The sequence below is a fragment of the Corvus hawaiiensis genome, chromosome 3 (genome assembly GCF_020740725.1).
Source record: "Corvus hawaiiensis isolate bCorHaw1 chromosome 3, bCorHaw1.pri.cur, whole genome shotgun sequence".
In the NCBI taxonomy this organism is placed as follows: Eukaryota; Metazoa; Chordata; class Aves; order Passeriformes; family Corvidae; genus Corvus; species Corvus hawaiiensis.
In genome coordinates this window covers 46024184-46049494 of record NC_063215.1, presented here as the reverse complement: position 1 = coordinate 46049494, position 25311 = coordinate 46024184, and the positions used below count along the sequence as shown (strand labels likewise).

General features: G+C 41.2%; 2 protein-coding genes across 7 annotated transcripts in view; one reads left to right on the top strand and one right to left on the bottom strand.

Annotated features, from left to right (window-relative positions):
• Positions 1–1153, bottom strand: part of QRSL1 (glutaminyl-tRNA amidotransferase subunit QRSL1) — a 13868-nt gene extending 12715 nt beyond the window's left edge. For 2 of the 3 annotated variants that reach the window (XM_048299179.1, XM_048299182.1), the window contains exons 1-2: positions 1040–1140; positions 647–887 (exon numbers count right to left, since the gene is read on the bottom strand). In XM_048299179.1, coding sequence (XP_048155136.1) covers positions 647–887; positions 1040–1063 — 265 coding nt within the window. In that variant the 5' untranslated portion in view covers positions 1064–1140. Of the gene's footprint in view, positions 1–646; positions 888–1039 lie in introns of all 3 variants that reach the window. The other variant, XM_048299180.1, reaches the window with a different exon arrangement.
• On the top strand, positions 785–25311 carry RTN4IP1 (reticulon 4 interacting protein 1). 4 transcript variants are annotated; one of them, XR_007202676.1, is made up of 10 exons: positions 1283–1618; positions 2818–2969; positions 3763–3831; positions 4068–4192; positions 9528–9576; positions 11052–11188; positions 13279–13462; positions 14787–14879; positions 16545–16651; positions 25178–25311. XR_007202676.1 is itself a non-coding variant. In XM_048299184.1 (9 exons), the coding sequence occupies exons 2-9, from the start codon at positions 2844–2846 to the stop codon at positions 25292–25294; spliced, it is 900 nt and encodes a 299-aa protein (XP_048155141.1). In that variant the 5' UTR covers positions 785–862; positions 2818–2843; the 3' UTR covers positions 25295–25311. The 4 variants fall into 4 exon arrangements, 3 of the variants coding, with proteins under 3 accessions (XP_048155141.1, XP_048155142.1, XP_048155140.1); XM_048299184.1 differs by lacking the exons at positions 1283–1618; positions 16545–16651 and adding an exon at positions 785–862; XM_048299185.1 differs by lacking the exon at positions 16545–16651 and having other exon boundaries at positions 1091–1618.

Below are 25311 nucleotides of genomic sequence, written 5' to 3'. Positions count from 1 at the left end.
AACAACCTGGCTGACAATTTTATTAAGCTGCCAGAGGACAGCAAGTGTCACCCAGGAAGAAAAAGATGTACTCTATTGAGTGAAAATCTACCTTCCCTGCCTTTCTTGAAATGCAAAGGAAAATTAGGATGCCCAGCTTCTAAAATGCTGCAGATAACAGGACTGAAAGCTGTTCTGTTCTCCAATTAATAACTGCAATTAACAAAGCTGCTTTATTTTAATTTGCTTTCTTAATTAAAAACTCAACAGGTTGTGCCAGCTGTTTGTCTATCCCAGTCAGGAGACCTGTGAATGACCACTGCATCTGCCTATTCACGGTACCTGTTGGCTACACATTCCAAATGAACTGCTGATGGAAAGAAGAAGCAGGCACCAAGTAGCAGTGCTGTCCAAAAGGCACAGAGCCTATTTAACCTGCAGTGCCTTGTTTGGTCCAGGTTTTGCCTCAGATTTTTGGACTAAATACTCTCCTGAGTGCCAAATGTACACCCACGAGCACCCACAGAAACCTCAAGCGTGAGCCTCATCCCCCAGCAGTGAAACAAGCCAAGACAGCTCCTTTAAAAAGCAAAGGTGCTTCGCCTAACACAGATGGTTCCTCCACAGCAGCTTTTTAAGGACTGATATTACTTACAAACCAACATACCTCTTTTATATCTTTCCTCTGATTCTTCAGCCTGCTTCAAAGCGGTCTCTTCCGCTACGGTAATGTAGGCATTCAGAAACTTGGTGCTTTTGATGCGGGCCAGGCACCGCTGGCAGAGCTCCGTGGGAGTGACTTGTCCTTCCTTCAACGCCGCCGACACCTGAGAGCGCAGCCCGTCTTTCAGGACAGCCGGGTGACAGAGGCCGCGCCGGGGCGGTACGGGGAGAAAGCGCGATCCCCGCTGAGGGAAGAAGCCCACGGGAACGGCTCTCCCGGGCCGCCTCGGGGAGGGGGGACGCGAGGGGACCCCGGTCACCTTGCGAACCGGCCCCGCTCCTCGGCACCCCCACCCCGCTCCTCGTCACCCCCAGCAGGCGCGCAGGTCCCACTCACCTGTCGGAGAGAGGCGCGCAGCATAGCTCCCCCTTCCCACCGCCGCCGCCGCCGCCTCACGCCCACCGAGCGACCGCAACCCCAACCCTTCCCCCGGCACGGCGGCCGCGCGCCGCCATCTTGCCGCAACACCCCGCGGCACCATTGGCTGGGCGGCCAAGAAGGCGGCCGCCCATTGGCTGCGGGTGCCGCCCGGGCTGAGCGCTGTGGCGAGCGGGAGCCACCCGGCCCGGTCCCGATCCCGATCCCGATCCCGATCCCGATCCCGATCCCGATCCTTACCCCGATCGCGAACCCGCGGGTGGGCCCGGCCCGGCCCGGGCGCCCCGGTCATGCTGTCGTGGGGAGCCGCGAGCGGGCGGGCGCTGCGCTGGGCGAGCGGGCGGGCACCGGCCCGCGGGCTCCGCGCCTCTCCGCGGGCGCGGACCGCCATGCCCAGCTGGGTCATAGACCGGTACGGCAGCAACGAGGTGCTGCGCTTCACCAGGGACATGGTGTTCCCCATCATACATTTCCCGAACGAGGTCATCATTAAGGTTCACGCTGCGAGCCTGAACCCCATCGACCTCAGCATGAGAAGTAAGTGCCGAGCCCGGGCAGCCGCGGCCGGGCTGCCGGGATGGCAGGGGCTGTGCTGAGGCTGCGGCTCCAGTGGCCCCCGGTGCTCCGAGTCGTGCCAGGACACCGTCCTGCCCCGGCACACACCTGTCTCGGCAGTGTCCAGGGGTGCCTCAACACACGTGTTTGCCCGAGCTCTGTGGGAAACCGTAACTTTTCTAAGGGTCTCAGGGAAGAACGATACCAAAAAAAATTTTTTTCAAGTTCTTAGGGGAGAACGATACAAAAAGCCACTGACAAAAGTGTGAGTGTGTTGCGAGGGTGAACTGTTAATTGAGTGATTGTGGTGCTGCTCTGTTGACCGAGAGACTTGCCCGGTCAAGGAGCAGCATTCCCCCTAAGTGATGCTGGATTTTCCCATCTCTTTGAGGTGAATGGGGCTGGAGGTCCGAGGTACTAGCAAGTCGGCATAGGCGACCGAAGGCAAACCGTGTCGTTCATGCCCATCGTGAATTGGCATCTGGGAACGTGCTGTCATCCCGCCCAGAAAATCTGTCACTTTCACTGCCCGACTCTTTGTATTTGACACATTTAATTAGATTTTCTTCCCCAGTTACTGGGTTTGAAACACAAAAAGGAAGTTGTGGTAGTAGAATACCTTATAGTTCATGTGCAGAAGTGCTTGCATATTAAATCAGATGCAGTAGAATAAGGAAATATATCTGCAGGAAGCCCTCTGATAGATCTGTGATCTGTGGTTTGGGTCTCTAATAAATGAATTTTTAAAAATCCTTGTATATGGTTGGGAGTTTGGTGATGGGACATTTTCCGTCTGAGGATTCCTGTTAAGACACTTTCTAGCACGGTACGGCCCTTAGGCAGAGTTGTCCAAACTCTGGGGATACATGCTCAAATGCAGGTTATTTTTAGGCTGAATACAGTTGTTAGATGGGGAATTCTGAGACTTCACAGCATTTGTCTGTTGCTTGCTGAAGAGACGTCCAGGTTATTCATCTTAGGAGATGTGCCTTAATATTTTTTTACATTTGCTCTTTATTTGTAAAATCTGTAAAAGTATAAAATATTGCAGATTTCTTGCATGCTTCAGTTGTAACAGGAATGAGGCACGTTACGTGTAGACAATGCTTTCTAATAGGAATTAGGCAATTAATAAATGAGCACTCAGTGTGATGTGTTGTGGTTGATTCCATGTTTTGTAGGTGGTTATGGTGCAACTGCATTAAATATGAAGCGGGATCCCCTGAAACTGAAAACTGGCGAGACTGAATTTCCTCTAACACTTGGTCGAGATGTCTCTGGTGTTGTTATGGAATGTGGACTGGGTGTGTCTTATTTCAAACCTGGAGATGAGGTGATACCACCAATCTTTTATTTTTTTTCCAAAATGTATAGTTAAAATATACTATAGGATGTTCAGCATTTGTTTTCCTCTTAATTATTTTTTTTAATGCTGTTGCACTCTTAATAAGGCCTATCTGGCAGTAAATTCCTAGAATATTTTCTTCCCTTCATTTTTTCTCTGAAAAGCATGGTCTTTCAGACACTTGCTTCTGCAACTTAATTTCCCCTCTGTGTTTGAGTTTTTGGTCCATTTCAGTGGTGGCAAGAGTGGAATTTGTTTCTAAGTGCATACTCAAAATGCCACTTTGTTTTTAATTGAAGATAGAATTCTAACAAGAAGGGATTTGTTTTTATTTTTCATAAGTAACTTGGAGTAGGAACTTCGGCTTAACCCAAGAAGCACTTCACGGATGCCTAAACAAATACTGATACTGTTTGCTTTCACCTTCATCAGCTGCTTTCACATTTCACCAGTTTTAATACAGCAAATCCTGATTCTGCACCCTCCTTGCCCCTCTAATCTGGGCTCTCCTGGCATGGGAGTAGTTTGGGAGGCTTGAAAAATTATGTCTTATGCACACTGCAATGGTACATTTTATTTACATAGCCCTCCAGTCCTTCGTTTAGTCAGTTTTGTGATTTTTTTTTTTTTGTGTGTAAAGCAAGCTAAAGCTGGTTTCTGATAAATAACGAAGACATTCTGTAAATTGGAAAAAAGGTTTCTTTAATGAAGGAAATTTCTGTGTACGTACAATTGTGCACAGAGTTACAAAAATTGATGGTTGTTTTCTGTTTGGTTTTAGGTGTGGGCAGCAATTCCCCCATGGAAACAGGGTACTCTGTCAGAATTCGTGGTAGCTAGTGGAAACGAGGTAAACTTTCAAAACTGTGGCTAACAGACAAAACTCCAAAGTTGTAAAAACTGGCATTTTTCTTCTTCAGTATCTAAGTAACTTTATTTCTTAGTGCTTGTATTGATTTGTACTCCAACTAGTTTTGAAGGTGGCTGAAAATGTGCAATACACGATCTCCAATTCAGTAAAGCGTGCTTAAATATTTCAGTGTCACATGGGAGCTGCTGTGTGACTTAGATATAATTTTATTTCAGGTGTCTTTTAAGCCAAAGTGTCTCAGTCACACCGAAGCTGCTGCCTTACCATATGTTGGTCTCACTGCGTGGTCTGCACTTAACCAAGTGGGAGGACTGAACCAAAGTAACTGTAGTGGGAAAAGGTAAGTAAATAGTTCTGGTGCTAAAACTGAAGTTTTTCATTTTTATATTGATGAGCTGCTTCTATGACACGTCCAGCAGTGATAAAGACTTATACCATGACATTCATAAAGATCAGCTGCCTGAGGATGATGGATTCTGTCTACACAGCTGCCAAGAGAGGCTTCTTTAGAGGAAGGCTCAGATGAGGTCCCTATATAGAGGTAAAAAATGCCCTGAGAAGTTGTGGATGCTGCCACATCCACAAGTGGAAGTGTTTAAGGCCAGGTTGGGTGGAGCTCTGGGCAACCTGGTCTAGTGAAAGGTGTTCCTGTCTACAGCAGGGCATTTAGAACTAGATGATCTTTGAGGTCCTGTCCAACCCAGGCCATTTTATGATTCTGTCATAATCCAGTGTATATCTAGTGTATGGGCTATATAGAGAATTTAAGGATGTTATCTCCAGGAATTTCTAGGGACTTCACCTTTTTAGGACAGCTAGCCAAATGTAATATCCTCTCAGTTATACTGGCAACTCACAAAAGGCCCTCTCAAGGACAGAGGTGTGGTTCACTCACTTCCTGCATGTGTGGGCCATTTGGAACAGACTGGTTTTCCCACTTTTTAGAGAAAAATGAGCAGCTGATGAACTCTTACTTGACCTACAGGCCAGAACTTTGATGAGGTCAGGAATGCAGACAAGAAAAGGAGAATGTGCAAGACGAGCAGCCAATCAAATAGAAAGATTGACTTTGTTTATCAGTCTGTTAATCTGACAATGGCAGATGAAAAATGCACTGAAGGATTGGAGCAAATACCATTTTTCTCCTGATAATTGAAATTTTCAGTTATGTTGACCTTTGGATGTTTGAGTAAATAGATAGCAAGATCTTCAGAATGGAAATAAGGACAAAAGTAAAACTATGGGAGTTGAAAAATAATAGTTAAAGTTACTATGCTGCATCACAGATTTAGGTCATAAAGTAATTATTGGGCAGTAGGAGTCTGGATGCTTGACCTCTTCTTATCTTGACTGATAGTTTGTAATGCAACACATTGCGAAGGATAGTAGATCTATGGAAATTCTTCACCCACATCTTTAGAAGACAATTGAATGAGTGGTTGTTCATCTGTCACAGTGACCTTCATCATGAAAATATTGAGTAATTGTTTATTCTAAAGATAAACAATGTTTTGAGAAAACAAAATTGCAAAATTTAAAGGAGTTTCAAAGAGACATCATTGAAATTAACTTCCAGCTAATAACAAAATTCCTAAGATCACCTTACTTTTTATTTTTCAGTATTTAGGCATTTTATTATCTTAACTTTCACATGCAAATAGAATTAATCTAAAGATACACTGATAAACTAGCCTTGTTTAAAGTGTCTTTCCAAACTACAGGTAAGTGTTTAGATTGTTAATGGTAAAATTCAAACTGCATTTGTAATGTGTCTTTACATTTAATATTTATTTTTATGTTCCAAATAAAATTTTAATTACTCTGTCAGCAAAAAACCTGATTTTAATGTACTTAAAAAATATTATGCTTCCTATCTATAAATTTTGAACTGTAAAACCAGCAGCAAATTACTTATGTGATGGTACCTTTTTTCCCCTGAAAAATTACTTGTAGGAAGGTATTTAAAATGCATGGAAGGGGCTGTGCAAAATTATGTTCCATGAACTCTCAAGTCAATAATTTAAAAATACAAGAATTTATACAGTGTTTCCTAATTTCTTTAGATCATATAAATGGTAAGAAGTTACCTACATATGTGATTTTATGTCAGTCTTTTTGTCTCCTTTAGTTGTATGTAAATAGCTATGTAGAAGAGTGTATATGCATACAAAAATGTGTCTTATTTTGGCAGAGCAGCCTGTATTCCTTGATGAAAGCTACTTCACTGGTGCTTTATTGCAGTGTTAAGACATCTTAAAAGCAGTGAGATTTTTCTGTTGGTGTGTATTGTTCTCTTTGCCTCTTTTAAGGCGTTAGTGTGAGCTAACCACAAATACTTGCTGTTATTCCAGTGTCTGGCTGTACATTGATCTGACAGATTATCTGCTCCATCTGCACATACTTTCACAGGTTACGTTTTTACAAGTTACCTGAGGTGTGCTCTCATTATTTTGTGAACCCTCCTGCTTCACTGCAATTCCAGTCATTTTTCCATAGCTTTTATTCTATACCACTGTAATTAATGTCAATATTCTTTTACAAGCTAAAAGTGAATGTTCTTACTATCCAAAATGTTCAAAATGACTCTGTTCTCTGTGAATACCTGGACAGCTTCTCAGATGTGCCACTGACCTGTTTCAGTAGAAAGGGAATATGCTCGTTCAAGACTGGCTTAAATATCTTGCTTTCTGTATTCACAAAATGCAGAATAAAAACAAACCTGACAGTTTGAGAAGTTCTTCAAAGTGCTTACATTGCTATTAAGTAAAAGTCTTTATGTAAATACAGAGGCAATATCTTAGACTTTCATGTATGCTGGGCAGAGTTGCTGGATTCTGTTAATGTAAGCTACCAAATATACACTCCTGGTTTATATGTTTACAGTGAAAATTTGAATGGTATCATAAGAAAATACTTTTTTCACTGTCTGTGTGTTATTTCATCTGTATGTTTTTCATCTGTGTATTTTATCTGTTGAGAAGTACAAATTGAGTGTAGGTTGTAAAACTTCCTGATAGGGTAAACACTGCTTGATCCAGGAATAAATTTCTTGGGGACATTTTGTTGGCATAATCAAATGAAATATAATTTTATATCTAAATAAAGTTGATATATTTAATCAATAAATACATTAATTTTATAACTATATAAAATTGATGCATTTATTCAATTTTTATTTTGCATGTAACTCAGTCACTGAAAATTGTTAATTGTTTATAATCCAGAGAAAATACTAGTCCTTGATCTCTACACCCACTCCCCATCCTCAGTGTGTTCTGGTGGGGGGCACATACAGCCAAAACAGGTCCTGCCAGTCTGATGCTTGTTTCTGACCACACCATAGTTTCAAGCAGGGCCCAGGGAGATGGGCTAAACTTTCAAATCTCATGGTATGCTTATCTGGAGAGATCTGCTCCCTATGATCATTTGAACTGCTGGAGCCCCGTGGGGGCTTGGTGAATATTGTCCCGTTGTCAGAAGGGAGGAAAGCCTGGGGTACGAATGTTCATTTTGTTGTTTTGAAAGAATTGGTTCTCTTGGATCTCTGTCCAGGTCAGAAGATTTGTTAGATTTGTTCCCTAGTGCACATGCTTAGATATTATAGTTTACTACTGAGCTCACCCTTGCAGTGGAAACAAGTAGTTTCTATGATATGTTTTCTCCTGGCTCTGTTTTCCTGAGGCAGTGCAAACAACACTGTTCCTGCTTCGGCACTTGCCACCATCTGTGGTCCTTCAGTACTGTCCTACCAGGTCCTGTACCTTCAAACACTCCCTGACTTACTTGTATGTCTTACTATTGTCAGTGCTGTAAAAATGCTAATCTGTTGAGAGGCTGCACATGGATCTCCTGTGCAGATGTAGTTTGTCTCCGAAATGAAAAGCTTTCTTGAAGTCATAATGTGTGGAGAGAGTTTTAATAATTGGAAGATGTGGTAGAAAATAGCCCATGTAACATAGGAATGAACTGAATCTGAAAGCATTTCTATGTGAAGAATCTTGAGGGCTTTTATTGAAGGGGAGAATAAAAAAAGTCCTAGCCAAGCTGCTCCCCAAACTGAAAATCTTACCTAAATCCTTTGAGGAAATTGTACATTTTAAGATGACAGCTTTCCCCCAAATATGTGGTAGAAGAAACGCCCTTCAACTAAGGAGTAAAATTGTAAAGGCGGTTTGAAAAGGTTTCTTTGAAAGGATTTCATTTTGTCTGTCCTTTTTAAGGATAAAGATGGGCTTAACCCAATATCTTGAGTGTGGTATCCTGGAGCCTTTTCGAGTATACTAAAGTCAAAATATGCATGTTGCTCCGGGCATCTGTCGTTAGAAGCCTGGTTCTGAGGATAAGTACATTTTGGCAGATTTAAAAGCTGCAGGCTTTGTGGTTTCATATTCTTAATCTGAATTTTGCAGCTTGGATCTGTGAAATGGGAGGGAACAGAATCTGATCAGTTACAAAGGAAGAAGCATTTTAAAATGGATAGTGTGACCAAAGCCAAGTCTCTTAAGCTACTTCAAAGAACTTTTGTAAACTGAGACTCCAGATTGTATAGTACAGTTTTGTACTGTAAAAAGCAATTTCCTTCAACATCCTTCACTGTGAGATTTAAAACAGGAATGTCATCAGCTTCTGAAGATTCTGAGATTTTTCTGGCAAACAGAAGCTCTGAGAAACATGATGTTCCCCAATCCTATGCCAGGACTTCATCTTGGATCTTCCTTTTGTCCTAGAATTAGCAAATAGATCCAAAGTCCCAGCACTGTTTGCAACTTGAACTTCAAGGTTGTCTTACTAATTCACTTTCTGATGTTATTTAATAAAGTATTTGGATGAAATTTTTGAACAGTGATTAGTCTTCTAGCAGTAAGGTCCTCACACAAGTAAACTTGTTTTAATTTTTTTGAAATTTAGGGTGATCAGTTAAAATGAACTCTCAATTGCTAATAATTTGGTAATCTACTCCTTCATTTTCTTGCTTGTGTGCCAGTTTCCACAATCTGGCATTTACAGGGTCTTGTTGAGATGTACTGGAAAGAACTAGAAAAATTCTAGTGCTTTTTTTCTAGAGAAAAAGACACCTATCTTAATTTAATAGAAATTAAACTTGTTAATGGTAAGGGTACTTCATTGTATTTTTGTCTTTTAGATAAACATTATGCAATATGGGAAAATTATGTTCCATGTGTTCTGCAGTTCGCAGTCTCCTTAAATAATGTGATACTAAACTACTTTTTCTCTTAGATAAGACTGATTTTTGTGATTTTTTTCTTTAGGAGATATGACAGTGGAGTCTGGGAGACAGAAAGGACTTTTAATTGATTTTGTCCCAAACTAAACAATTATGTTTGGGAAAGTGAGGACAGGTACAGGGGTTTTGAGGGATATAAATGCTACTACCTGACAGCTCCACTGCCTGCATTTAGTGGAAAGCACATGTGAGGAAGTCTCTTTGGCTGTGCTGAGATAATGCTTTTGGGACAGGACACATGATCAGCAAATGTTAAGTCACATTTTTGGCTATCTGAACAGTTAACAACTCTTGAATAACATTGATTGACAAAACCAATCTTTTGCTAAAAATAATTCAGTGTCAGAGATGTATAAGAAACATTAGAATACATAGTTACTGTAGAATTCATTTAAAGAACTATTAAATATATTTTAATTTTCTCTTACAGAGTATTAATATTAGGAGCTTCAGGAGGAGTTGGTACATTTGCTGTACAGGTAATATAAACCAGCATGCCCAGGACGAATCTTCAAGCGTTTCAGTAAGAAAAAAAAAAATAACAGAAGGGAATTGAGAGAAGGAATAGAGAAATAGCAAGCTACTGATCAATCTGCCTGAACGAGCTGATTGATATTTCCAAAAGTAGAGTATTTTCAGATTTATTGCTTTCCATTTATTATGTTGTATTATTTTAAGGTAGGAAGCAGGGACTTTCAAAGAAAGGAGTTGTGTGTAAAATCACATTTCACAATTTGGGTGCATGAAATCTCTGAATGGTGTGACTTGAAATATGTAGCCTGTTCTCATTATCTTTCAGTCAGCTCTGTGCTCTAAATATGAACAGAACTTGGCGTATGAGTAGAAAAACTGATGGAGAACGTATCACCTACCACAACTGCTGTAGTTGGTCAAATGATGTGATGAGGCTTTTGTGTGCAGTGGATGTAAAGCACAGAGGCTTAGATTTACTTTCCCTCACTGTCTTTGCTCTGCTGCCCTTTTGTCTGTCTTTGTTCCAGTAGCTCTAAACTTTGGAAAGTCACTATGCTCTTTTGTTGATTCGTTAGTTGTGGAACATACTCTTTCATGCTCTCAGTTAATTTGGGGGTTTTGGTTCTAATTAGTGTCATGCTGAAACATCTTTCTTTCAAGATTATAAAAAATACAGAAGTCGGGTGATTGCATCACTACTTTCCATGTTACTGGGCCATAAGCACAGAGGTTTACAGCAGAATTTTTTGTGGTGTGCTATTTGCCTGGTCAGTAATAAAGCAGGTCAGTAATAAAGTCGGTGTGAAAGGCTGACCAGCCACTGACTAGTTACAATTTGTAACTGATCAATCCTGAATAAACTACGTTAATTAATCTGGAATAAAGGTAAAAAGTATTACTGTGAATGAAAAAATGAGATGCCAAAAGAGATAAATAACTAGCAAAAATCCTTTACTTTACTATAGCTTTTGGAGTAGAAGATAACCTGATACTGACCCTGTGGTAAATCAGAGATGACTTCCTTCTTTTTCTTCTTACTAGTACTTAGCCTATTTGCAGTAATATGAAATACTTAAAGGATGTATTTAATAATATTTAATGGTACCTCTGGTGACAGTTTGGTAGATTGGCAACTTGGACAGTACCTCTTGGTGTATGTTTAGCTGGCAGATTCAGATGGCAAACTGAGAGCCTTATTTGTCATGAGGCCTGGTATCTTTCAGTGGCATTAAAAAGCCCCCACACTCCTCCGTCACACCAACTCCTTCCCCACAACCACCTTCAATATTGATAAATTCTAGCCATTATTTTGTCTGTGGGATTTGTGACAAATTATCTGGTATTGGAACAGTCTCCCTACTCCCTATTAAAGGTGCTCATTTGTTATATAAATATAATGAGACTTTGGCTTTTTAAGTTGTTCTCAATATTTCACTAAATTTTAATTTTTGGACTTGTTTTTATTTATACTTGTTTTTAGCTAATGAAGGCCTGGGATGCTCACGTGACAGCAGTTTGCTCTCATGATGCCAGCACACTGGTGAAGAAGCTTGGAGCAGATGATGTGGTTGATTATAAATCTAGAAATCTGGAAGAGCAGCTTAAAACATTACCGTTGTGAGTGTTTGTGTAGCTTAATACTGAGATGAAGGAGTTGGCAGTCAGACCTTCTGCCCTTTGATTGCTTGACTCTGTCAGAGCTCCCTCATTTTTTCCCCCCATTTTTAAAGCATTGTTTTGTAAAGCAGATTCACCTTTTTGAATGCAATTTGCAAGTGAGTATGCCCAGCACAGATTTCATTGTAAGACTAAGCCAGTAAATTGAGCTTGTGGAGAAAAGCTCACTTGCACGTGCTTCTCTTCAATGACTGTGATATGAACAGTTTTGTAGCTTCCATCCAAGTATCTTGGACAATATACAATGCATGAATAAATTAAAATAAGTCTGTGAAATCCTGAGTGAAGCTGGTAAATATAAAATTGGTCTTCTAGAGGGAACAACTATATCATGAAGCAGTGACTTGCCACTGTGCAACTCAACTGCGAGTAAATTTCTGTTCTGTAACATTCGGTACAGCTGCCTCTGATAAACAATCACATTTATCTTGTCACAGCAGCTATGTTTAAACTAGCCTGGGAGTTTTCTCTAGAACAGAAGTATTTTTTGCTTTTGTAATCTTTCCATCTGTTTAAACGTAGTCTGCTGTGACTTGTATTTGAATATGGTATTTACAGTGCTCTTCTTAGCTAGATCGAGCTAACTTTCTGGGAGGGTGAAGAGAAGCTGCTCAATCTGTGGGAGAATTTTATTGGTAACTGTGCTAAGAAGCCATGTGCCTTTTAACTGTATTGCACTTGTCAGCAGGCCTGAGGGCAGTTGCAAGGGTAGTGACACTGTCTGTATGGCAGGATGGACTTTGCAGTCAGTGCTAAATTTGCCTTTGTGCAGCTCAACACTTTAAATGCTAAATACCCATTCTAGCAAGTGACCCTTTTGAAGAGATATCAACAACAGTGTTCTGGGGTGCAGTTTAATGATGCAACTAGGCTGATCAGTCAGATCTACTGAGAGGGATGCTCCTACTTCCCTCCCCTTTTCAGTTGTACTGACTCTTCAGAACCCATAGTCAGCTACCCTTTCCAGGAGCATTAGTTTTCATGATCTTCTCTTGTTGGCAGCTAACTGTTACGTTAACTGAACTTTGAATGTGAAATCACACCTTTGGAAGACAGGCAGGAAAACTGTCATTCCAGAGAGATAAGGACATTTCTATTTAGTTTGCATAAGGTATTTTACCTCATATTTGTAGGTTATTTAGATTAGAGGTATGTGTATATACGTATCTGTTGCAGTCTGGAGATTGCTGAAAATTTACTGATGAAAAGAGAATGAGTTGTGTATTTAACAGAACAGGTGCATAGCTCCCTGTTGCCCAATTCAGCCTTTACAGGCTCACATGCTGGGATAATGAGAAGGAATACTGAAACTGTGGCTTTTTGCCAGAGGCTGCATATATCCATTCCATGGGGAGAAGGTTTTAGATCCTTTGCATTGTTAGGTTCAATGTTAAATAGGTAGATGTGAAGATAAGAGCTGTCAGGAGAGGTAAAAGGGCCCCTAAATAAATAAGGAGGTGAAAAAAACCTTGGAGAAGTGAAGCTGAGAACTGGGTCACAGAAAGGATGCGAGGAAATAAGTGTTAGTAGAATAATTTGTTTACGTAATTTTAGCCACTGGAACTGCCTTTCATGTGAGTACAGCATGTACAAGAGCTGTTCCTAGTAGAGGGCATGAGTCCAGACTCATGTACGTACCATATTGTTCAGAGCTAGACCTCAAGACTGTTCCAGTAGTCTCTGTGGGAGGGCTGAAGAGACAGAGCTCTAGAAGGCTTTAAGCAAGTACAGAATGTAGTCATGCATCTAAGTTTGCTTTTGGGAGTTTAAGTGTACTTTTTAAATAGCCTGTGTCTGCTGCACAGTGAATGGGCAATAACCTGTAAATTTCAATCCCATTGTACATTAAGCTGGGACTTCGCTGAAGTTCTGGGACTTTCTTAGTGCTATCTTGCAGGCTGATTATTTTATTGCATTGCAGTGACATGTAAATGTGAAGTATAGCTGGTTTCTGCTATTAATTAACTTAATTACGGTGAAGTTATTTTTCCCATATTGAGATTTTAAACCTGTTCTTTATATGTCTGCAGGTTTGATTTTATCCTAGATAATGTTGGTGGATCCACTGAGAAGTGGGCACTAGATCGCTTGAAGAAATGGTCAGGAGCAACATATGTTACCTTAGTGACACCTTTCCTGATCAATATGGACAAACTTGGAGTGGCTGATGGCATGTTGCAAACAGGAGTCACTGTTGGTTCCAAAACTCTCAAGGTATTTGACAAAATCCTATGTACTTTGATATTTTGCGGTACTTTAGTGACTACTTCTGTGGCCTGGATGTCAGTCACAGAGCTCATGGAGAGGCAGCTGTTGCGTTGTCCTCATATGTCATTAAGTACTGAAAGAAATGTGTTGGGGTGGTGCTGCTGGGTGTATGTAGTATTTTGGGGAGCTTTGAAGTTTGATTCCTTATTGTGCCTTTTCCATTGATTCCATTGTGGCCTTTTCCCTATGGCCTCCCTAGTGAGTCCTGCTGACAGCCAGGGTTTCATAGTAAACACAGCAAATCCCTGCCTCACTGAAGTGAGGGCAGTTTTGTTACTTGCTTTAGGCTGGTCAGGCTTTCTCTCAAAACATTGTTCCATGACTGATTCTCTTCATCCTGTTCCAGCACCAGAGAGTAGTAAGAGTGGTCGAGGGTGGCTAGGAAGTCTTTCATCTCTTTCGTGTTCATGTGTCTGGATGGTGATACTGATTTTTCTAGTTTTCATAAGTGGATCTTAAAACATTCTGCCAGTGGCCAGATCAGTGGGGCTTTTTAGAAAGTTTCCCTTTCTTCCCTGTGCTCGTGTACTCGCTCTCCAAATGAATGCTTTTCAAGCAGTTGCTATGGTATTCCTGCAAAGGCTTGGCTGAACAGGATTTTAAGTCCTGCAGCAGTACTTTCACAAGAAAGATAAAATGAAAAGGCAGGGAAGAAATAATGTAATATTATTTTTCAGATTGCGTGTTTCCATGATGAAGAGAATTCTATGCCGTATATAAAAATCATGTCTCTTTGGCAGATGATGGCTCTTACTCTTGTAATAGCTTACTCATAGGAGATGCTCTTGACTTGTGCCTGTGAGATCTTCCCAAAATGCTTTTCATGTGAGCTGCCATCTGTCACTGGACAGCGATGACTTTGGCAGATAAGATGGTGGAAAATGAAGTCACTGATACTGAAGTGGAAGGTTCTAAATGTCACATTGCTGGGTTTATTTCACCCCCTTTGTGAATGTACATGAACACATAACATAGTTTCTCTCTTACGTAACAAATAATGCTGTTTCTAGCTGCAGAGACAAGGTAATTGTTTTCCTCTACTAGCTGACTTGTGTAATTGGACACAAAATTCACCCTGATCCTATTGTGGAACACAACATCCTAGTCTGTGCATTTAATCCACATGCTTAGGTGCCATTTTTTTCAGACACTAGTATATAATTTCCATGTCTTTTTCTTGTTACTTCTTTAGAGATTCTGTCATTAATTTTAGTTCCCATTTCAGTTTGCTCTCATGACTTTTTAATAGATTTTGTGATCTTTCTTGCAGCATCTCCTTAAAGGAGTCCATTATCGGTGGGCATTTTTCATGCCAAGTGGCCCAAATTTGGATGAAATAGCAGAACTGGTTGATTCTGGAAAGGTATGTCAGTGAAGGTTACTTGTGTATTTGTGCTGGAAGAGATGCTGCTTGGTCTTAAAAATGATGGAGTTCACTACTGGGAAATAAAATGTTATGAGAGTCACGGTGAGGAAAACTAGTTGAGAATCAACTTGTTCCAGTTTCTGATTTCTGCCTTTTTGCATGGAATTTAGGAGTTCATGGTCCTTAAGACTGTTCTGCCTTCTCCCTCTTGAGCGTACATGTTTAAAAACACAAAGCTTACAAAGTTACGAGGAGTAAAGTCCAGTGATTGTTTGTTTTTGCCAGTGGGAATCATTTAATATGAACTCTGTATGAAAACTATGTTTTAAGAGTTCTCCTTTGGTTCATTTGGGCAGAATAACATGGCTGTGTATCTGCATATGCAAAATTGCTTAGCCTGGATGGTTGGGCATCCTGCCCGAAGTGTGCGCAGAACTAGAATATTCTGGTTATTGCAGGTAATAGATGATATCCATTGGCAGAGTGGTGACAGGAATCTTGTGTTTCATTATTTCAGTGCTGCAGAGTATGATATTTGTGCTAATTCAGCACAGGGACTTGGAATATTGTGAGCATTCATAAGCTTCTGGGGAATCTTAGTGGACTTGGGGGAAAAGCCAAGATAGATTACGGTGTGTTTTTGTGATCTTTTCAGGTTTATGAGCTTCTTACAAAATATATTGTGGGAGTGAACAGTTTATTTCCTATGTTTTGGATTGTGTGGTGATACAGGTCCCAGCAGTGTCCTCTTTGGGAATTTTGGCAACATGAAATTATCCAAGAGTAGAGAATATGGACAGCTGCTGTTAATCTTTCTGTGTGGTACCTAAGCAGAAGAGTAAGCAGAATCTGCCATGAGTGCTGGTAATTCCAGTATGTGAACTGCCATCTTGTGCTCAAAATTTGTGCATATTAGTAAAATTTAGATTTCTCAGTGTTGATCCCCTTTCTTTTGGTATGCAATATGTTCCGGAGTTTGGAAAAGAGTAAATAAACTGCTGTTGTACTTAAGATCTGATTGCTTCTACTTTGCCACCTCAGTGCTGCTGGTAAGAAAAAGTTCTCTGCTTTGCATTATGTCCAGTGCCATAGGCATAATCCTGTGGTCAAGAAAGAAGCTGTAGAAGGTGGTCCTCATCCTGTGGTTGCATTCCGTCACACTGCTAAATTATAAGTGTCTAAGAAAAAGAAATGCCCTTGTATTTGTTCTTACCATTTGTCCTGCTCTCAGCCAGTTGCAATTTGTTTTGTGTTCTTCTCCTAGCTTGTATGCAAAACAAATGCAGAATATGCTCATGAAAGCCTCTTGGAAAACACCTGTTTATGCAATAGAGATAGGGCTTAATCAGTGTTCTTTGCTTAGTAACCTGGACAGGTGAATTGCAATGCCACTTAAAAGGTACGTCATACATACATGAATGTCCTGATGTACTTCTGGTTGTAAGATGATCATGAGGACAAAGATGTTTGCTTGGTCTTTTATTCTCTGTGCACAAACAGGTCCTAACGTCAGACTGTTTGTCTGCAGAGTCATTATTCTAGCAGCATTTTACTCTATTTTGTGCAATGTTGTAAACATTTGAGCTGTCATCAGGATTTTGTAAGACCCAGTTGTGTTCCATTTAGACAGCTATTAATAAGACTATGACCTTTCTTGTTTAGACACAAGAGTTCTCTTAAATGGACAGACCATACATTCAGAAGAGTAGGTGCTTGGAAAAAAAGGCAGGAGAGAATCACTGGAGAAATTGTACCACAATTTCCTATAAGTAAGTGAAAATAAATGTTTATGTTTGAATAGGAAAGAATAAAGGAGAAAGAAAAAAGCACAAAGCAATGAAGTGTATCAAGAAGGCTTGGGGAAGCCAGCAAATTGAGTTCATGTAGTTGAACTTGTTACCTTTGAGTGAATATTTTTGAGTAATGCAGGGGGCTTTTTTTAAATGTTAGTCTTTTCTGTTAAAGACATCTTAATTTTGAGATTGTATGAAGTGTGAATAAGAGAGCAGTTAGAAAGCTCCTGAAAATGAGCAGCTTTTTTGTCAGGAATAAATGATGAGGGGGGATTAAACGTAGGAAATTAAAAAGAGATGATGGTTTAAAGAGATATTACAGTGAAGCATTGAAGAGCATACCTCTGAAACATTTACAGATCATTTTGATTTTACAGTGTTTCTCCTTACAGTCCTTCTGCACCAACAGAGATTTTTAGTTCTGATGAGTTCATCATGTTCCTTTGTGAAAGCAAAAGGATTCTCAATCCTTCAGTGGATGAGCAACAAGCAATTTTGTTTAAAGTGACTTGGTTTTCACCTGGATGATCTTTGCAGCAAGGAATAGAGGTTTGCAAAATGTCAGCTCTGAGGAGGAGTTCTTTTCACAGCCTTTTTTTAATGGGGAGGAGAAGGAGAGGATTTGATGAGTTGGTAGTACAAGGAAAAGAGAATAATTTTCCTTGTGTAATTTACCTGCACATCAGTCAGTTTTGGGAATTGTAAAACCATTTTCAGTTTATGAGCTGTTTTCTCTGCCTTGAAGCTGGACATCTTTCAAAGAGACTATTGCAAGACTGAGGGTCTGGGAGACTGCTGCAGCAGTTGTGGGCATGGAGAAAATCCAGTATTTCCTTGACAAATTTTAGAGATACTGGCTACTTTCTCTACTCCTGGGGAATCCCTGTTGTGGTTTGAATTGCAGCAGTTAATTATGACTCAGTAAGGACTGTCTTAATGTGGGCTCCACCAAATAAGTTGACGAAGCCCATGTCAGAAGCTGCTGTGTCTCTTTACACGGTAGAATGTTCCTGGTGAATTACTAATTCTCATCTAAAGACAACTGAAATCAACAGAGCCTTTAATTCAGGACACAGATCTGCTGTCCGGTGAAGCATCATCACTGAAAGGCTCGTTAGGAATTAATTTGGTGTATTTGTGATCAGTGTTGTGGATTTAACATTGACAATTTCCGGTTTTGCTGCTTGCCCAGAATTTTCCTCCTAAGGACATATCATATAGTCCTTGGTGAAAATAGGCCAAATTCATATAAGTACTTAAGTTGGTAGAAAGCCTCTAACTCATAACTGAGCACTAACTTTGCCTTTTATAAAGCCTGGTGGAGGAAGGCAGGCTCAGAAGTCTCCTTAGTGTCATAAGCAGGAGCACTGAGTGTGTTGTGTGTTCCTGCTGGATCATGATAGGATGTGGGTTAACCTGCAGCCCAACAGAAATGTGACATTTTCATTTTAATTCAGTGCTATTTAAATGCAGTACAAGTGTGTGTGCAGTGTTTCTGGTGACTTAATACTCTTTCCTTCAGGGTGTTGTTGCATTAGATGGGCTGATGGGTAAAAGTTGTTTTTGCGGAAGGAAGGCTAAAGGGCAAACAGAGTCTCCAATCATGAAATGGATAGATCATTCTCTCTGATGTTTGCTTTTTAGATAGATGTTCCAGCAGAGGCACCCACAGGAAGAACAACTGCATGCCTATATTAATGTAATTTGTGAGTAGTGTTGATTATACATTTTGCTGAAGGCACTAGATGCTTTGGACTTAGCACCTGCTGTTATGGTTTGGAGGGCAGGATGCTGACTGTTCTTTGGCCCTGCTGCTGTCCTCTTGTGCAATGCTGAACAAATCACATAACATTTTGCTACCATAATTTCTTGATCTCCTAATGTGGGCTTAATGCCCTTTATCCAGCTTCGGTGATTTACTCTGAGATACCTTGTTAAAATATGGAATTCAATTGTTTTCTGTTCCTGGTCTTTCCTATCCAGGAAGTAAATAACACAAATGGATATGGTCATCCACTTTGACATGCCATGGGTTCTGAGAGTTGGCCATGATTTAAGATGGTTTATACCTACTGCTAGTGTAGGTCATCACAGCTTCTGGACTCAGTATCTTATATACTTATATACAATACACAATACCTGTGTGTATTGATTTGCTTCCAATTCATCTTGTTACAGTTCTGCAAGTAACTTTTTCCCTGGCCCTTATTGTACTATTGCTGTATTTCTCTCACCTGTATGAATATCAAACAGTGAATGTAACACTGAGTCTTTGGCTGCTCTCCAAACATGGTATCTATAGATGTGGCCTTTTCTACAGTAATTCCAGACTTTATGACTGTGCTGAGGTATCCTAAGGTACCTGAGAACTTGCCCTCGCGTGGTGCCTGCTTTAGTCTCTCTTAGAAAAGGCACTAGGGTGCCTAAGTACAGGGATTTCTACACTTAAATGTCTAAATTAACTAGAGATCAGTCCTTCTCCCCACTCTCTGTAGTCACTCACACCTGCTCTGATGACCATCTTTCTTCATGCTAAATTGCAAAGCTTGCACCTTTTTTTTTGCTTTGCTTTTAATTTTGTGTTTTCTTGTTGCAGTGCATTTGCTTGCCAGGTTGGTTGGCTAGAGCACAGAGATGTTGACCGAGGAGGGGTTGCCAAAAGCTCTGTTCAGCCCTTTCTCTTCCAAAAAGAACCTCTATCTGCATTTTGTCATGGCCACCAAAAAAAAAACCCACTGTGATTTTTATTAAAACACAGCTGCTCCTGTTCCTCCAGGACATGGTAGCTTGCTTATGCTCTTCATGAAAGTGCTGTGTGGTTACATCACAAAGTGTCTGTGAAGGGCACTAATGGAAATTTCACATACTGTGGGAGATAGGGTTTGAATATGTAAATTCACATACTCCACAATGAGGTCTGGAAAAATTTCATCGTTGTCTACCAGGCATTTAATCAGATGAATTCCCTTAACCTGATGTAATTGTATATTGTGTGGAAAGTCAGTCCTGGTGTTCTGAGCTCTAGCCCCCTAGTGTAGGAGGGAATTGTGCCTAGTGCAGGTATAAAGTGCGGGGTCAACAAGGCAGCTCTTGTCTGCTGTGAGTTTAACTTGCTGAGACCTAAGGAGATGTGGATCATGCATGACCAATTTCTAATCTCTATATATGATATGCTTTCATATGTAAATATGTATTTATATACAACTGTACTAAAGTTGGTTCTGTCTTAAGTATATGGTGACATTGCCCCAGATTGCTTTAATTACCAGCATAAATATCAGGACAATTACCAAGAATGTGCCTGACAGGGGATTCCAGAAGAGATGAATTGCTTTTCCTTTAGTCAACAGTTTTTCAGCATGGTCCAGTACGTAACTAAACCCAGGATCCTCCTTATTTCTGTTGATTTAAGCTTGGGCTAGGCTGGCACACATTGCAGTTCTGGGCTTGTCCCAGTTTCTTACTGCTCTTCATTGTGTTCTGTAGAAGCTGTTCTACCAGGGCTACTTAACAAACGAGAGATTTTTGAAGCCTCTTCTATGCTCTGAACTGTACCCTGATAGCCTGCTTAACTGGGATTTGCCTGCTAGCATTTGAATAATTGTACATGATACTCATGAGTTCCTGTGGGCTACTGTTAGAGATTTGATATGAAAGAACGTACTTCGGCTTAATAACCAAACAAATAAGATCTGATAATGCAGTTGTTGGTAAGATGGCTGTGGGATTAGACCCTGGGACACTTGCCTTCCATTCCCGTGTCTTAACCACTGCAGCACCATTTTTCTTATGGGTGTATTGTTGGATCAGTTTTACTTCATTTAGGTATTTGGGATAGAAAAATCATGTACCTGATGTCCTTTAATGTGCTCATGGATGAAAGTGCGTATTCTCTGAAGTACAAGTTAATAAAAAACACAGCAAGGAAGTTTTTTACAAAACATTCAAAGATGGGGCTCTGAGCAACCTGGTCTAGTGGAAGGTGTCCCTGCCTATGGCAGGGGGAGCTGGACTTGGGTTCCAACCCAAACCATCCTACGATTGTATGCTGGTACTGTGCAGTTGCAATGCTACCTGTACATGTGACCAGAGCCAGCTGTTCCAGAAGGTGAGAACTTCAGTCTTTGTCTTCAGTGAGGGCTGACCCTAGGACTTGCTGTTGGCAAGCAATATGAGGCTCAGCATACATTGTTGCATGCCATTTTAAGGGGAAGAAAGGATGAAGAAAGGGGTGAGAGTAAGATCCAAAGAGCGTGGAACATGAGTACAGCAGAGAAGATGCTCAGCTAAAGCAGGAGTGTCCCAAAACAGCATCATTTTTCCCTATGGGAAGACAATAAAGTAACAAATGGATAACCAGTTGTTTAGTTCCAGGACAACGACTGTTCTTTTTAATGATTTCTATTCAAGATTCTTGTTGACATTGATGAGAGACTCACTAAAGGCCAAAGGAGACTATCGAGCTCTGCCTTTGTGCTCACAGACCGCATTTAGGCACGGTGGTAATTTCTGGAGGAATATGGCCTTTGTCTTTTAACTCAGCTAGTCAAAACAGCAGGCAGGTCTTTTCCATTCCAGGAAGCCCTCAGGAGGATTTTGATGTCTGGTGGAGCACATCCCAGCTTTTGTTCTGTGCACGTACAAGTACCTTTCCTGCGGGGTGCCGTACGGGAGCCTGAGCAGCCTCAGCAAGGCATAGGAAGGGGATGTGCTGTGGGAAGCAGCAGCTGGGAGGGAGGGAGGCAGTCACCCAAGCAAGGCTGCCCGGCAGCTCTGACACGGGCATCCTTTGCAGACCTGGGGGAGAGCCAGTGCACTGTCACTGTCCTTTGAGTGAGGGCACTTTGGTCCTTCCGCGCTTTGAACTAGGCTTGCGCTCAGTTCGTCGCTCTCCTGAGAATTTCAAGGCTCTCGCTCCCCCTCCAGTGGCAGGAAAGAGCTCCACGCGCTGGAGCGACTTGTTGCTACTATGAGGGTCAAAGCCGTCTCCATTCCTTTCATGTTTTTTCACTTGTCCCTTCCTGATAAATTCAAACTGTGTCCTTGTTACCGCAGAAAGTGAGACCTCCAAGGATGGGCCTGAATTTGTCATGAGTAGGAGTGTGTTCCTGCTGACCAGTCCACTCCTGCCAGTGCTGTTCACTGCCTTGCTGCATTCAGAGGTGGAGGGGCTGGGACACCACCTCTGTGCTGTGTGTAGGATAGCCTTAATCAGCATCAGCAGTCACTCTTTTTATTTTTCCAAACACATGAGTTCATTTCAAGAGACCTGAGATTCGTTTCTATAGTATGTCCTGCATCAGAGAGAATGAAGAGGAGGAAAATACCTTTCAGGCCCAATCTGTTTTCAGATAAACATTTCAATGTGGGTATGTGTAATCCTTTCTCTCCCAGACTTTAGTTTAATCCCTTTTCCCTGAACAAATAGGTGTCCTCTGGCAAGGACCTGATGCGTGGCTGTAAATAGGCAGTGTTTTTGTTATCCAGTTAATCTCCATTTATTATCACACATTCAACAAACAGCAGACGCTCCCCTACTTGTTTGTCTGTTCACAGGAAGAAATTTTATCTTAGTCAGTGGATTATGGTAAAGGCTGAGTGAATCACTGTGCTGCAACACGGTCAGCCCTTTCAGGGTTATTCAAACAATGGGACTGTCCAGCCAGTCAGATAAAATGTTTAATGCTCTAGATTGCCAGGATCATCAATTCGGTATTCATGTCTCTCTGTAGCACTGCCTAAAGCCAGCATTTAAATGAAGCTAGAGGTTACATCAATGTAGCAGATGGGCTTTGAGCATGTGGTGGCTGCAATACACACGGTGTTTTGAACTGTGAGGCTCCTCTGAATCACTGTGTCACCACTTTTCAAATGCAATGCTTTGAACTCCACCCAGCAGGTTGAGTATGTAACCCTCTGTGAGGGTTATAAGCTGCAACCTACAGTAAGGGACTGCGGGTTAGCAGACCAGTGAAGTGTCTTGTTTATGTTTTCTCAGTTGCTGCACATGTCTGAAGTTAACTTCTGCCTTTCCCTGGAATCCCTTGCACTTTACATCCCCTGTGCTGCTGCTCTGCTTTCTTCCCTGAATACTTTCCACCTCCTCCTAGACTGTTGCCATGTCAGGGTCATCTGTGTCCATGCTCCAGCAGGCTGGGTTTCTATATCTCTTTTTTTCCCCTTAATTGAAGCACAGCATTGTACACAACTGCCACCAACAATGAGTACTGTACAAGTGCTTGGCTCAGCAAGGTTCGTGAACTGTGTTTTCCCAAGCATCTGCTGTGAAAGCAAGGGTTGGTCTTCCTCAAAACAGTCAGTACTGATCAGCAGCACGTTCCTCCTGCTGATGGTCACGGCAGCTGCAGCTGCACTCAGATGCTCAGTTTACCCCAAACCGTTGTCTGATTCAGTGTTTTTGCTGCCTTGGGTTCACGTCCCTGACTTTGCTGATGTCCAAGACAACATTTCTATTTTGTGCTGAATGCTGACCAGACATGAGTTTGTCTTGAACATGATCATTTATAGCCAACATTTCTTCCTCAGTTGGGGTATCTTTGTGGCTCCTCTGCTGTGTGTTACTGCTCACTTTGCTAGAGGTTGGTTTACAGATATTGTCCAGGCAGAACAAGGGAAATAAATTACTCAGCCTTTTATGTTGCTGCGTGGCAAGTTCAAGGCACTTGGTAACTATATTTATTTGCACAGTTGCTCTCAAAGTGATTTGTCTGCTAATTCTGATGCATTCTTTGGAGGGGGTTTATTCACTCCTGATTTTCTGCCTTGTACAGTTTCACCCTATGGCTAAGCTTGCCTTGACAAAATAAAAAGGAAAATCTAGTAATAATATTAGGAGATACTGTGGTACAAGTTGGAGTACTGATGTCTTGGATTACTGTTATCATACAGGCAAAGCCAGCAGTTATTTAAGTGCAAGTAGCGGACATCAAAGTAAGGCACAATGTGTAAATGAAGGGGAAATTAAGAGATTTGAGAAAAGGACCTCCCTGAGCATGGATAGCTATCAGATAGCATTTGTTGTGCCATTGGGGAGGGTGCTGGATGGACAGCACTGCTGCTTGTAAAGTGTGTGTGTATGAAAACCTCTCCTTGGTAGTGCTGCACACTCACCTTCTAAGCAGCATGTCTGAAAGTAAAACTCTTTGTCTTCTGGTAAAAGCAAGGCAGCTTTTTGAAATACAGCACCGTTCCAATGCTGGCACATTGTTTGTGTCCTTACTGCTGCTGTATTCCTTTTCTGTCAAGCAAGACGCATGTCCTGCCAGCACAGGGAAATTACCAGTTCTGGAGTATTCAACAAGAGATGGTGCATGCTCACAGCTATAAGGAAAATGCAGAAAATATTTTTTCCCTGACACAAGTGAATAGGATCTTCTAGCACTGTAAATAGTGTGTTTGGATCTTTGGTACTTCAAATCTTCATCACTGCAAGCGCTAGCTGCAGACTCATCTACTGGTCATGCTTTCCTCTGGTAAGAGGATTAGGATCAGTGCAAGAACATGCACTGGGCTGGTATTATGGAATCCAAGGTAAAGGACCAACCTCAGGGTAGGCAGATCTTTGGTAGGAGGTGTGGGAGGTACTTTTGTATACAAATCTTATTTTGGCATTTGGAATGCTGACTCAGAACTTGACAGTAGAAAAAAAACTCTTCCCTTGGACCAGCAGTGACAAATATTTTTTAGAAGAGCTGGAATTTCTTCTGCTTCTGTTGGTACACTGTGCTATCTAAAGAAAATGCTTATAGGGGTTTCAGGCTCCTTAGTTAATAATGGGGAGAGTGAATAAGTAGTTTCACTGTTGTTGTTAGAAATGAGTCTAAAACAATCTAGAAGGCCACTCTACAAAATTAATGCCAGAACAGCAGTTGATGCAAGCTGGGCTTAATAATGATTTATGCCTCCTGGAATACACAGTGGCTGAGTTTTCAAGTGTAGCTAAATGATTTCAGCAACAAACAGTGGTGAACTTTTTTTTTTTTTGTACTTCAGTTGTGGTCTTTTAAGGGTACTGAGCCATGTACTGATGCAGATAGGCATCAGATTTATAGATGTGTTTAAAATATCTGACAGTGTGAGAATTCGTGGGTTTAACAAGAAAACCAGTAGAGAAATACGAGAAAAAAAATGTTCTTTCTGTCAGTATATCATTGTGGACAACAAAAAGTTAAACCACAGTGTCAGTTTTTGAAAGGATGAAAACGTTAGAGCCTTTCTTGGTGACTTTAGTGGTAGAAGCCCCAGGTAAGGGCTCTAAACTGTGCTGGTAAAGGTGTTTCAAAACTCGGGCAAAGAGCAGCAGAAAGCCTGCTTCTGCGTGCAGAGGTATCTCTGAAAAATCTTAAAATCTAGTGGCTACAGGGCAAGTTCTGTCCTAACTACCTTAAAGAAACCTCCCCCTTCTCTTCCTACAGTTTTGAAGTGCGAGGATGATGCATTACTTTAATCCTAATATAGAGACATTTTTTCTTTATTCTGTAGATTCAACCAGTTATTGATGAAGTCTTCTCTTTTTCTGAAGTTCCAAAGGCCTTTCTGAAATTGGAAGGAGGACATGCACGTGGAAAAACAGTGATCAATGTAATTAGTAGACAATAAAGTATCTCTAATCATTA

Coding starts and splice junctions, on each gene's coding strand:
- RTN4IP1 (XM_048299185.1), top strand. CDS start 1,372: ATGCTGTCGTGGGGAGCCGCGAGCGGGCGGGCGCTGCGCTGGGCGAGC. Junction 3,832..4,067: donor TGGTAGCTAGTGGAAACGAG/GTAAACTTTCAA, acceptor ATTTTATTTCAG/GTGTCTTTTAAGCCAAAGTG. Junction 4,193..9,527: donor AGTAACTGTAGTGGGAAAAG/GTAAGTAAATAG, acceptor TTTCTCTTACAG/AGTATTAATATTAGGAGCTT.